This window comes from Coregonus clupeaformis, chromosome 18 (genome assembly GCF_020615455.1).
Source record: "Coregonus clupeaformis isolate EN_2021a chromosome 18, ASM2061545v1, whole genome shotgun sequence".
Lineage (NCBI taxonomy): Eukaryota > Metazoa > Chordata > Actinopteri > Salmoniformes > Salmonidae > Coregonus > Coregonus clupeaformis.
Genome location: NC_059209.1, coordinates 42,198,170 through 42,212,346, shown reverse-complemented (window position 1 = coordinate 42,212,346; position 14,177 = coordinate 42,198,170). Strand labels below are relative to the sequence as shown.

The 14,177-nt window shown below is 43.2% G+C and overlaps 1 protein-coding gene across 5 annotated transcripts in view; it reads right to left on the bottom strand.

Annotated features, from left to right (window-relative positions):
* The window catches only part of LOC121530779 (kinase suppressor of Ras 2-like), a 166,183-nt gene that overhangs the window by 61,481 nt on the left and 90,525 nt on the right, over window positions 1-14,177 (bottom strand). For all 5 annotated transcript variants that reach the window (XM_045226870.1, XM_045226869.1, XM_045226871.1 and 2 more), the window contains one exon: window positions 9,718-9,890. In XM_045226870.1, the coding sequence (XP_045082805.1) occupies window positions 9,718-9,890 (173 nt within the window). The remainder of the gene's footprint in view (window positions 1-9,717; window positions 9,891-14,177) is intronic.

Sequence of the window (14,177 nt, the reverse complement as noted above, 5' to 3'; positions counted from 1 at the left end):
AAAACAACAACAATAAAGGCTACGTTGACATGACAACAACAACAATAAAGGCTACATTGACATGACAACAACAACAATAAAGGCTATGTTGAAATGACAACAACAATAAAGGCTATGTTGACATGACAACAACAACAATAAAGGCTACGTTGACATGACAACAACAACATTAAAGACTACGTTGACATGACAACAACAACAATAAAGGCTATGTTGAAATGACAACAACAATAAAGGCTATGTTGACATGACAACAACAACAATAAAGGCTACGTTGACATGACAACAACAACAATAAAGACTATGTTGAAATGACAACAAAAACAATAAAGGCTACGTTGACATGACAACAACAACAATAAAGGCTACGTTGACATGACAACAACAGCACTACTCTGGCTTGCTCCTATATAGGCATGCTATGCACAGAGGCAAGGTCATTATTTGCATACAAAATGTTCAAGGGCAACTATGACATAGGCCTACCGTATTTTAATTATATTACCACTATTTCATCTGATCATTTTTAACAAAGACTTACACAACAGAGTTCGTTGAATATGTTGAGGCCTTTCAGCCTTTTTTGGAGCTGAAAGGAACAAGTCAAGTAAGTCAATTTAAGATGAGCCATTTCCTAAAGACACATTTGACATAATAATCATTGAAATATAGCTTCCTGTACAATACCAGACAGAACAGTGAGTTTAGTTATTTCCTCTCTGAGCTGACTACGCAATATAAGCTCTTGACATGCTGGGTGTGTTCGTAAATTCTGGCTATCTATTCCGATTTCAGAGCACTCTCGTCTGAGTGTGCCAGAGTGCAGAATAACTCATGAATTTACGAACGCTCAACACCCGTTGAATATGACTGGTGTCAGTAAATGTCGGCAAATAAACATTATCAAATTGTTGCTAGCAGCACAGTTACAGTCACCAACGCTCTGGATAACATGAAAACAGCCTAACCAGCTCTGCTAGGGCGAGTAAAATGGTCAGCGTGAGGTGTTCTCTCATTTGTGTCTGGAAGTAGCTAGCTAGCTAGCCAACTTTAGCCTGTTAGCTTGGGTGCTTGACTGCCGTTGTGAGGTCAGAAGTCTCGGATCAACCCTACTCCTAGGCCAGAGCGTCCAGTGTGCGCTCTGAACGCTCCGAGAGCGAAACGCTCTGAATTTATGAACAGACAATCTGACCATGCTCTGATTTTACAAACGACCCGGAGCGCACTCTGACACACTAGAGGCAATTTACAAACGCACCCTTTATTGAAATTGAAAACAATTAGGAGAATGTTTTTTGAAGCCTTCGAAAAAGAAAACACATGCATTCTCACTCAGACTAATCTTGAAAGTCATATTTCCAACAAAAGGCCAAAAACAACAGTCATTAGCAACTCTTACTGTAGTACAAGAAAAGGGTATTAGACTGAGTTCCTTGTTCATTCTCCAAACGGGCCAAGTGATTATAGTGTATGGATTGAAAATACCTCCCATTTAGGCTTTCTGTTCATATTGTCCTTTTCCAAACATGCAGGTGTTTTTTACTAAGCAGTTGAATGGAGAACCTACTATCACTGGATACACTTTGGCTGACCCAGCTTGTGTGTGTGTGTGTTTGTTTGTTTGTTTGTTTGTTTGTTTGTTTGTTTGTTTGTTTGTTTGTTTGTTTGTTTGTTTGTTTGTGTGTGTGTGTGTGTGTGTGTGTGTGTGTGTGTGTGTGTGTGTGTGTGTGTGTGTGTGTGTGTGTGTGTGTGTGTGTGTGTGTGTGTGTGTGTGTGTGTGTGTGTGTGTGTGTGTGTGTGTGTGTGTGTGTGTGATTGGTGGTACTGTGACAGCAAAATAAAATTATCTGTGCAAATCTATTCTCAATTCTATTTCCCTTTCAATAATATGACCCTGACCTGACTTTAGCAGAGCCATGTGTTTAGAGAGTTGGGCCATGTTAGATCCCCATTAACATTTCATGGGGAATATTTTTTTTAAAGTGTCTAAAATTAGCATTATGACACATTTATATGACACTACAACATTCTATAGCAGCCATGTTGGCGCCCCATTAAAATGACATGGGGAATATTTAAATAATGCTATGATACTGAATGTCTAGAATTAGAACAGTATTTAAAATTCTGAAAGTTTGCCCAACTCTCTAAATACATAGCTCTGGTGATTAGGCACAGAGCCATACCAGTAACCCAGTATATACATACAGGAGGTAGGGGTAATAACCTGGTGAATTAAGGGTTGACTGTGTGACAGCACGCCACTGAAATGGATATCAATGATTGATGATAGGACTGATTAACGTAGCTCCAGTAACACAGCATTTCCTAGTTCCTGTTGCACACACACACATACACACACACAAACACCATCCCACCCTCCATGGGCCTGTGACTGTGTCTCTGGTTCACAGTCCAATACGTCGCTGAATTACACTCAGTCAGCCTGATAACCTAATAGAGAAGGGGAAATGACATCATCTGCTTATTGTTTAGTCTGTTTACACTAACAGCCTTGTAACAGCAGCATCACATGGTGTTGACATCTCTGAGCCTGACTTCATGAGTCTTTGCACATGTGTGCACACAGACACACACACGCACACAGACACACACACACACAGACGGATGTCTGAGTAACCCAAAGGCGCCAGACAACAGTGTCCTCCTCCATCCTTTCTCTTTCATTTGGATGGAGTCACAGCCTCCTTACCCCTCCACTCCTCCCTCCACCCCCTCCCCCCTCATGTCATCATCTAATAAGATGACAAACAGCCAAACAACAACAGGTCAGGGAGAGAGAGAGAGGATACATAGACATGGAGGATATTACACCATAAAGTAGGGAAGACATGTCCGCCTTCCTGATCACAGGCACCTACAGTAGGTTATGGTGTCTTTACGTATGGAAACCAACTGAAATAAAAAAGCTGAATGACATTAAACACAATAACAAGTTTTAATAATGATATTAATCTATTTTGCTTTAATAAAACTACCCCATGTGTGACCTAAATAACAGAAGTTGGCAGAGAGTGGTGGTGAAATGTAACTGTAATTTCCACGGTGTGAAATAAACTCCTCCGTTCCACTTGAGACAAAGAGCCTTGTTGCCAGCACTGTTTCCATGACAACCATTCAACGCGTGGGTATGACCTTTTCTACAGAATATTGTTTTGATGTCATCTTTGACGAGGAGAACACCCCTCCCTCTTCTCACCTATCACCGAGTGCCCTAGAACTTTCTGTTGTTACACATCATGGTGATGGTCATTAAAAACAACATGTTAGAAAATACATATTATCTTCCACAAATGGGCCAAAGCCCCTCAGACCTAGCCTGGTCTCAGATCTGTTTGTGCGGTCTTCCCAAATCATATGGCAGGTTGCCTAACGGTTAAGAGCATTGGGCCAGTAACCGAAAGGTTGCTGGTTTGAATCCCAGAGCCGACTAGGTGAACAATCTGTCGATGTGCCCTTGAGCAAGGCACTTAACACTAATTGCTCTGGAATAGAGTGTCTGCTAAATTACGTAAATGTAAGACAACACAAACAGATCTGGGACCAGAACTACCTCAGCCAACCACTGCAACGCATGTGAATGTCTGTTCTAGTCATTATACTGTTTATGTGGGAATGGGAAGCAGACGTGTTCATTAGAAGTGGTGGTCAAATTAGAATGGTGGTTTCTTTGTTTACCTGGCATCGGTGGTAAAATTATCCTTGTGGTGTCTGAGTTTAGCTGGCAGCAGTGGTAAAATGAGCCTGGTGGTGTCTGTATTTACCTGGCAGCAGTAAAATGAGCCTGGGGGTGTCTGTGTTTAGCTGGCAGCAGAAAAATGAGCCTGGGGGTGTCTGTGTTTACCTGGCAGCAGTAAAATGAGCCTGGTGGTGTCTGAGTTTAGCTGGCAGCAGTAAAATGAGCCTGGTGGTGTCTGTGATTACCTGGCAGCAGTAAAATGAGCCTGGTGGTGTCTGTGTTTACCTGGCAGCAGTAAAATGAGCCTGGTGGTGTTTAGCTGGCAGCAGTAAAATGAGCATGGTGGTGTCTGTGTTTAGCTGGCAGCAGTAAAATGAGCCTGGTGGTGTTTAGCTGGCAGCAGTAAAATGAGCATGGTGGTGTCTGTGTTTACCTGGCAGCAGTGGTAAAATGAGCCTGGTGGTGTCTGTGTTTAGCTGGCAGCAGTAAAATGAGCCTGGTGGTGTCTGTGTGTAGCTGGCAGCAGTAAAATGAGCCTGGTGGTGTTTAGCTGGCAGCAGTAAAATGAGCATGGTGGTGTCTGTGTTTACCTGGCAGCAGTGGTAAAATGAGCCTGGGGGTGTCTGTGTTCACCTGGCAGCAGTAAAATGAGCCTGGTGGTGTTTAGCTGGCAGCAGTAAAATGAGCATGGTGGTGTCTGTGTTTACCTGGCAGCAGTGGTAAAATGAGCCTGGTGGTGTCTGTGTTTACCTGGCAGCAGTAAAATGAGCCTGGTGGTGTTTAGCTGGCAGCAGTAAAATGAGCATGGTGGTGTCTGTGTTTACCTGGCAGCAGTGGTAAAATGAGCCTGGTGGTGTCTGTGTTTAGCTGGCAGCAGTAAAATGAGCCTGGTGGTGTCTGTGTTTACCTGGCAGCAGTAAAATGAGCCTGGTGGTGTTTAGCTGGCAGCAGTAAACTGAGCATGGTGGTGTCTGTGTTTACCTGGCAGCAGTGGTAAAATGAGCCTGGTGGTGTCTGTGTTTAGCTGGCAGCAGTAAAATGAGCCTGGTGGTGTTTAGCTGGCAGCAGTAAAATGAGCATGGTGGTGTCTGTGTTAACCTGGCAGCAGTGGTAAAATGAGCCTGGTGGTGTCTGTGTTTAGCTGGCAGCAGTAAAATGAGCCTGGTGGTGTCTGTGTTTAGCTGGCAGCAGTAAAATGAGCCTGGTGGTGTTTAGCTGGCAGCAGTAAAATGAGCATGGTGGTGTCTGTGTTTACCTGGCAGCAGTGGTAAAATGAGCCTGGTGGTGTCTGTGTTCACCTGGCAGCAGTAAAATGAGCCTGGTGGTGTTTAGCTGGCAGCAGTAAAATGAGCATGGTGGTGTCTGTGTTTACCTGGCAGCAGTGGTAAAATGAGCCTGGTGGTGTCTGTGTTTACCTGGCAGCAGTAAAATGAGCCTGGTGGTGTTTAGCTGGCAGCAGTAAAATGAGCATGGTGGTGTCTGTGTTTACCTGGCAGCAGTGGTAAAATGAGCCTGGTGGTGTCTGTGTTTAGCTGGCAGCAGTAAAATGAGCCTGGTGGTGTCTGTGTTTAGCTGGCAGCAGTGGTAAAATGAGCCTGGTGGTGTCTGTGTTTAGCTGGCAGCAGTAAAATGAGCCTGGTGGTGTCTGTGTTTAGCTGGCAGCAGTAAAATGAGCCAGGTGGTGTTTAGCTGGCAGCAGTAAAATGAGCATGGTGGTGTCTGTGTTTACCTGGCAGCAGTGGTAAAATGAGCCTGGTGGTGTCTGTGTTTACCTGGCAGCAGTAAAATGAGCCTGGTGGTGTTTAGCTGGCAGCAGTAAAATGAGCATGGTGGTGTCTGTGTTTACCTGGCAGCAGTGGTAAAATGAGCCTGGTGGTGTCTGTGTTTAGCTGGCAGCAGTAAAATGAGCCTGGTGGTGTCTGTGTTTAGCTGGCAGCAGTGGTAAAATGAGCCTGGTGGTGTCTGTGTTTAGCTGGCAGCAGTAAAATGATCCTGGTGGTGTCTGTGTTTAGCTGGCAGCAGTAAAATGAGCCTGGTGGTGTTTAGCTGGCAGCAGTAAAATGAGCATGGTGGTGTCTGTGTTTACCTGGCAGCAGTGGTAAAATGAGCCTGGTGGTATCTGTGTTTAGCTGGCAGCAGTAAAATGAGCCTGGTGGTGTCTGTGTTTAGCTGGCAGCAGTAAAATGAGCCTGGTGGTGTCTGTGTTTACCTGGCAGCAGTGGTAAAATGAGCCTGGTGGTGTCTGTGTTTACCTGGCAGCAGTAAAATGAGCCTGGTGGTGTTTAGCTGGCAGCAGTAAAATGAGCATGGTGGTGTCTGTGTTTACCTGGCAGCAGTGGTAAAATGAGCCTGGTGGTGTCTGTGTTTAGCTGGCAGCAGTAAAATGAGCCTGGTGGTGTCTGTGTTTAGCTGGCAGCAGTAAAATGATCCTGGTGGTGTCTGTGTTTAGCTGGCAGCAGTAAAATGAGCCTGGTGGTGTTTAGCTGGCAGCAGTAAAATGAGCATGGTGGTGTCTGTGTTTACCTGGCAGCAGTGGTAAAATGAGCCTGGTGGTATCTGTGTTTAGCTGGCAGCAGTAAAATGAGCCTGGTGGTGTCTGTGTTTAGCTGGCAGCAGTAAAATGAGCCTGGTGGTGTCTTTGATTACCTGGCAGCAGGCTCTCTAGGCCCAGCAGGTGTTTGTGTGTTGTGTCCACAGGCTAGGAGCAGCCTCCCAACTGGACACACAAAACCTGTCTCCCTGCAGGCACCACTTCAATCAGGCCATCTAAAACAAACCTCAAACCTCTAAGCTTCATGGCGAGACAAATAATACAGCCACCCGGAAACACGGTATCAAGGCAAACTGTTTTAGAATACAGAAATCTATTACATACTGATGCAGTACAAAACTGTATGACATGCAACAGATTTCAACTGCCACTGTCAAAAGCAATAATAATTAGCGACAATTCAGCCTCCGTTCTGACTCATTCTGAGCGGGTCCCAGTTGGCCAGCTACCCTCATGGAGTCCTTGCTCTTTGATACAGATATCAGAGCCAGTAGGTTGGTTCTTGTTGTGCCAGAAGGGGCTTTTACAGATGAGCTGTGCTGAGCAGATCCCAAGCAGATACTTTACGGCACAACGTGCTCAATAAAACTCCAGCAGCATTCTGCTCTGTGGCTCTGTGCTGCTATGAGCCGTACTGGGAACCCAGGGGGAGCCTAAGCAGCCATATAAAAGCATTAGGGATGCCGCCACTTCCTATAAATAACTGCCTTAGACAGGCATTTATCTTAATCTCTAATGTCTTTGTCAGAGCCACAGTAAGATAATGAGCCAGAACGGAGGTTTCTGACTGGCTTTACCAGGGATATTCCTCTATATTGTAGTGCTTTAGGGCCAAGCCCTGTTGGTTGTTCTGGAGTGGGTGGACCTAACCTCTGATTTAAGGTCAGATATATTCTACAGATTACTGATGGGTTCTGATTTATAAACTAGAAATATCCTTAATCATGTCACAGAGGGAGAGAGAGAAATGCAGGACGTGTAAGTACTGGCAGAACATGTTATTGTTAATTATCAAGTATCCTATGGAAATGAGGAGTGCCATAGTCTGGTTTCTACACCAGAAGTTAATGGTTATCTGTAGGAGGAATGTATATGGTGGAGGCAATCACATGGTTGCAGTCACTGATAAGGGTGGATAGCTGTGGATCAGTGAGGATTGAGGAATGAGGTCAGGTCAGGTCACATTAAGGGAGAAGGAACAGTTTATTGCCCGCATCACTTAACTTCCTGCCTAGCAATAAACATGTCATGTTTAGAGGGAAGGAGGATACTTCACCCAAATTGGGGTATATATATACTTGTGCTGGTGGAAACATGTCTTTGTCTTATGCAGCTGTGGGACCCAGTGGGTGAATAAACTTGGTTGAGCTTTACTAATCGTCTGTGGGTTTTAGTCCGTTCGTTTAGAACCTAACATTACTAATGGTTACTGTTAGAACTGTAGGTAAGGTTATTTGATTCTAGACCTGTAGTTAACTTATTTTGTTTGATCTTATCCCTGGTATTCGCTTGGTCAATTAGTCTCACTGGACAGAGAATAGACACATCAGTAGTCTGGTCAGTCACTGACAGCAAGAAAAAGCTTAACCATCAGTGGTCCTTAAAGATTGGAGTTAAATACACTTAGTTCATAGTGCTGAATATCTAGAGGCTAGAGCCCCTAACAATGACATAAAGAACAAGAGAGCGTAATTATACTTATTTGTACTTACGTGACATTTAAATAACAGCCAATTACAAAGATAGTAATTACTGAGGGAGATATTAGATTACCAGGAGCACTTTTTAGCAACTGGTATTGAATTAAACATGACTTAACAAGGAGCTTTTCATACTACATCATGCAGCAAGGAGGATTATCATCATTGTCGCGCTCACTCCTGCTCGCTCTATCCTAAACTATCTCTCTGTCTGTCCATCTGTCTGACTCTCTCTCTCTCCTGCTCTCTCTATCCTAAACTATCTCTCTGTCTGTCCATCTGTCTGACTCTCTCTCTCTCCTGCTCGCTCTATCCTAAACTATCTCTCTGTCTGTCCATCTGTCTGACTCTCTCTCACTCCTGCTCGCTCTATCCTAAACTATCTCTCTGTCTGTCCATCTGTCTGACTCTCTCTCTCTCCTGCTCGCTCTATCCTAAACTATCTCTCTGTCTGTCCATCTGTCTGACTCTCTCTCACTCCTGCTCGCTCTATCCTAAACTATCTCTCTGTCTGTCCATCTGTCTGACTCTCTCTCTCTCCTGCTCTCTCTATCCTAAACTATCTCTCTGTCTGTCCATCTGTCTGACTCTCTCTCACTCCTGCTCGCTCTATCCTAAACTATCTCTCTGTCTGTCCATCTGTCTGACTCTCTCTCACTCCTGCTCGCTCTATCCTAAACTATCTCTCTGTCTGTCCATCTGTCTGACTCTCTCTCCTGCTCTCTCTATCCTAAACTCTCTCTCTCTCTGTCTGTCTCTCTGTCTGTCTCTCGCTCTGTCTGTCTGTCTGTCTGTCTGTCTGTCTGTCTGTCTGTCTGTCTGTCTGTCTGTCTGTCTGTCTGTCTGTCTGTCTGTCTGTCTGTCTCTCTCTCTCTCCTGCTCTCTCGTTCTTTCTCTCTCTATCCTAAACTCTGTCTGTCCGTCTGTCTGGCTCTCTGTCTCTCTCCCTATCCTTCTCTCTATCCCTCTTTCACTCACAGAACAAAAACACACACACACACAAACAAGCACGTCATTCATCCCATTTTATGTTGCAGCAGATTAATTGAAGTAGACGCCGCATCTTGAGAGATAAGCATGAGGCATTATCTTTGTTTTGTGTATGTATAGTCTGTGTACGGATGTGTGAAGAACAACTTCCTGCTACTTCTCATATCCCATGTTGAGTCCACAACGTGAATCCAGACTTCCATGGTAATACCAGACAATGAATTAAGGACTATTAGTCAGAGTCTAGACCCATTCAGGTCCTGTATCGACGGACATATTTCACGCCCCGACACCCCTGTCCCTTCCTCCCTCCGTCATTCTCAGTCTCCTCACATCGTCCCCCTCTCTCGCTCCGGACCGCTCGGGCACTAATTGCTTCCGGTGGGGGCGCCAATAACGCAGTAGCCAATAAGGTGGCTGTATGCGCTGACATCGCACCTCCGGGTACCCTGGGATATGTATATGTGATCTGGGAAGGATTAGTCTTCCGCTACACGTATAACCTCACTGAGAGAGAGAGATGAATATAGATAGAGACTTGAATGGCTAGGCCTCTAAACTCCCTAAACTCCCATAAAGTAATTACTAGAGAAAGACCTGCAGACAGACAGTGGACAATCGACAATCATGTAGCACACTTGAGTCTTCAATCAATACTTTATTAGTTTTATCAGGTGAGTTACTCCTTGCACCCACACCGGACATTTGCAGATAAAATGGAACACTCCTAGACTAAGGTGTACTATAAGTCTTAGTGTTGTAAAAAGGGTACTTACTTGCGTCGGAGTAGACGGGGGGAGTGGAGGGCATGAAGGTGGGGAAGAAAAAGGAACGGAGGGAGCGATGGTCGGAGGAGTGAAGGGGTGAGCGCTGGATAGGCAGGTTCTCACAGCTCCCCACACTGCTGTTGATCTTCAGGTGCTGAGGCTTGGACTTCTTCTGCTTCACTCTGAGACACACAGAAATATAACATTACTGTTATTAAACAGTTACAAACGTATATTATACAATTCTAAAGCTCTTACGCACAGAGAAAAAGTTAGACTGTAATTATAAACTACAGTTATAAAGCTTTATACTTCGATTTATGTGTGTATAATCAAAGTATAAAACTTTATAACTGTATATATATGTATATATATATATATATATATTATACAGTTAAAAAGCTCTTATAATACAACTTCTTATAAAACTACAGTTACAAAACTTGGATTTTTCGGCAAGGACATATACAGGATACTACCCTCCACAACATAACATTCACTCCATATCAAAACTCCAAACCTACAAAATTACCTGGAAGGATTCCTACTACCAGAGATCCAATCTATACAGCAAATGCTCTGCCAAACAAACATAACCAACAAAAACGGGTCACAACTCCTGCAGCTCTGTCGCACACTGGGTATGTACAGTGGGGAAAAAAAGTATTTAGTCAGCCACCAATTGTGCAAGTTCTCCCACTTAAAAAGATGAGAGAGGCCTGTAATTTTCATCATAGGTACATATCAACTATGACAGACAAAATTAGATTTTTTTCCCCAGACAATCACATTGTAGGATTTTTAATGAATTTATTTGTTCAAACAGGTGCCATTAATACAGGTAACGAGTGGAGGACAGAGGAGCCTCTTAAAGAAGAAGCTACAGGTCTGTGAGAGCCAGAAATCTTGCTTGTTTGTAGGTGACCAAATACTTATTTCCCACCATAATTTGCAAATAAATTCATAAAAAATCCTACAATGTGATTTTCTGGATTTTCTTTTCTCAATTTGTCTGTCATAGTTGACGTGTACCTATGATGAAAATTACAGGCCTCTCTCATCTTTTTAAGTGGGAGAACTTGCACAATTGGTGGCTGACTAAATACTTTTTTCCCCCACTGTACATAATCAATGGTAGGCTTCGAGGAGACTCCTATGGTAGGTACACCTAAAGCTCATCTCTTGGAAGTAGTACAGTAGACTACTTTATCACTGACCTCAACCCAGAGTCTCTCAGAGCGTTCACAGTCAGCCCACTGACACCCCTATCAGATCACAGCAAAGTCTATTTGAACAGAGCAATACTCAATCATGAGTACTGCCAAAGGAACTGAATAATATTAAGATATGCTATAGATGGAAGGAAAGTAGTGTAGAAACCTACCAAAAAACAATTAGGCAACAACAAATTCAATCCCTTTTAGACAACTTCCTGGACAAAACGTTTCACTGTAATAGTAAAGGTGTAAACTTGGCAGTAGAAAACCTAAACAGTATATTTGACCTCTCAACTTCCCTAACAAAGCTATACATTTCTAACAGAAAACCAAAGAAGATTAACAACAATGACAAATGGTTTGATGAAGAATGCAAAAACCTAAGAAAGAAATGGAGAAAACTATCCAACCAAAAACATAGAGACCCAGAAAACCTCAGCCTACGCCTTCACTATGGTGAATCACTAAAACAATACAGAAATACACTACGGAAAAAGAAAGAACAGCACGTCAGAAATCAGCTCAATGTATTTGAAGAATCCATAGACTCTAACCACTTCTAGGAAAATTGGAAAACACTAAACAACCAACAACACAAATAGTTATTTATCCAAAATGGAAATGTATGGGTAAACCACTTCTCCAATCTTTTTAGCCCTATAACAAAGAACAAACAGCAAAAACATATACATGATCAAATACAAATCTTAGAATCAACTACAGTGCCTTGCAAAAGTATTCATCCTCCTTGGCGTTTTTCCTATTTTGTTGCATTACAACCTGTAATTTAAATTGATTTTTATTTGGACTTCATGTAATGGACATACACAAAATAGTCCAAATTGGTGTAGTGAAATTTAAAAAAGTAATTGTTAAAAAAAAATCTAAAAAATTAATAATGGAAAAGTGGTGCTTGCATATGAATTCACCCCTTTGCTATGAAGCCCCTAAATAAGATCGGGTGCAACCAATTACCTTCAGAAGTCACATAATTACTTAAATAAAGTCCACCTGTGTGCAATCTAAGTGTCACATGATCTCAGTATATACAGTGGGGGGAAAAAAGTATTTAGTCAGCCACCAATTGTGCAAGTTCTCCCACTTAAAAAGATGAGAGAGGCCTGTAATTTTCATCATAGGTACACGTCAACTATGACAGACAAATAGAGATTTTTTTCTCCAGAAAATCACATTGTAGGATTTTTAATGAATTTATTTGCAAATTATGGTGGAAAATAAGTATTTGGTCACCTACAAACAAGCAACATTTCTAGCTCTCACAGACCTGTAACTTCTTCTTTAAGAGGCTCCTCTGTCCTCCATTCGTTACCTGTATTAATGGCACCTGTTTGAACTTGTTATCTGTATAAAAGACACCTGTCCACAACCTCAAACAGTCACACTCCAAACTCCACTATGGCCAAGACCAAAGAGCTGTCAAAGGACACCAAAAACAGAATTGTAGACCTTTGTCAGGCTGGGAAGACTGAATCTGCAATAGGTAAGCAGCTTGGTTTGAAGAAATCAACTGTGGGAGCAATTATTAGGAAATGAAAGACATACAAGACCACTGATAATCTCCCTCGATCTGGGGCTCCACGCAAGATCTCACCCCGTGGGGTCAAAATGATCACAAGAACGGTGAGCAAAAATCCCAGAACCACACGGGGGGACCTAGTGAATGACCTGCAGAGAGCTGGGACCAAAGTAACAAAGCCTACCATCAGTAACACACTACGCCGCCAGGGACTCAAATCCTGCCGTGACAGACGTGTCCCCCTGCTTAAGCCAGTACATGTCCAGGCCCATCTGAAGTTTGCTAGAGTGCATTTGGATGATCCAGAAGAGGATTGGGAGAATGTCATATGGTCAGATGAAACCAAAATAGAACTTTTTGGTAAAAACTCAACTCGTCGTGTTTGGAGGACAAAGAATGCTGAGTTGCATCCAAAGAACACCATACCTACTGTGAAGCATGGGGGTGGAAACATCATGCTTTGGGGCTGTTTTTCTGCAAAGGGACCAGGACGACTGATCCGTGTAAAGGAAAGAATGAATGGGGCCATGTATCGTGAGATTTTGAGTGAAAACCTCCTTCCATCAGCAAGGGCATTGAAGATGAAACGTGGCTGGGTCTTTCAGCATGACAATGATCCCAAACATACCGCCCGGGCAACGAAGCAGTGGCTTTGTAAGAAGCATTTCAAGGTCCTGGAGTGGCCTAGCCAGTCTCCAGATCTCAACCCCATAGAAAATCTTTGGAGGGAGTTGAAAGTCCGTGTTGCCCAGCGACAGCCCCAAAACATCACTGCTCTAGAGGAGATCTGCATGGAGGAATGGGCCAAAATACCAGCAACAGTGTGTGAAAACCTTGTGAAGACTTACAGAAAACGTTTGACCTGTGTCAATGCCAACAAAGGGTATATAACAAAGTATTGAGAAACTTTTGTTATTGACCAAATACTTATTTTCCACCATAATTTGCAAATAAATTCATTATAAATCCTACAATGTGATTTTCTGGAGAGAAAAAAATCTCAAATTTGTCTGTCATAGTTGACGTGTACCTATGATGAAAATTACAGGCCTCTCTCATTTTTTTAAGTGGGAGAACTTGCACAATTGGTGGCTGACTAAATACTTTTTTCCCCCACTGTATACACCTGTTCTGAAAGGCCCCAGAGTCTGCAACACCACTAAGCAAGGGGCACCACCAAGCAAGCGGCACCATGAAGAGCAAGGAGCACTCCAAACAGGTCAGGGACAAAGTTGTGGAGAAGTACAAATCAGGGTTGGGTTATAAAAAAATATCAGAAAATTTGAACATCCCACGGAGCACCATTAAATCCATTATTAAAAAATGGAAAGAATATGGCACCACAACAAACCTGCCAAGAGAGGGCCGCCCACCAAAACTCACGAACCAGGCAGGGAGGGCATTAATCAGAGAGGCAACAAAGAAACCAAAGATAACCCTGAAGGAGCTGCAAAGCTCCACAGTGGAGATTGGAGTATTTGTCCATAGGACCACTTTAAGCCGTACACTCCACAGAGCTGGGCTTTACGGAAGAGTGGACAGAAAAAAGCCATTGCTTAAAGAAAAAAATAAGCAAACACATTTGGTGTTCGCCAAAAGGCATGTGGGAGACTCCCCAAACATATGGAAGAAGGTACTCTGGTCAGATGAGACTAAAATTGAGCATTTTGGCCATTAAGGAAAACGCTATGTCTGGCGCAAACCCAACACCTCTC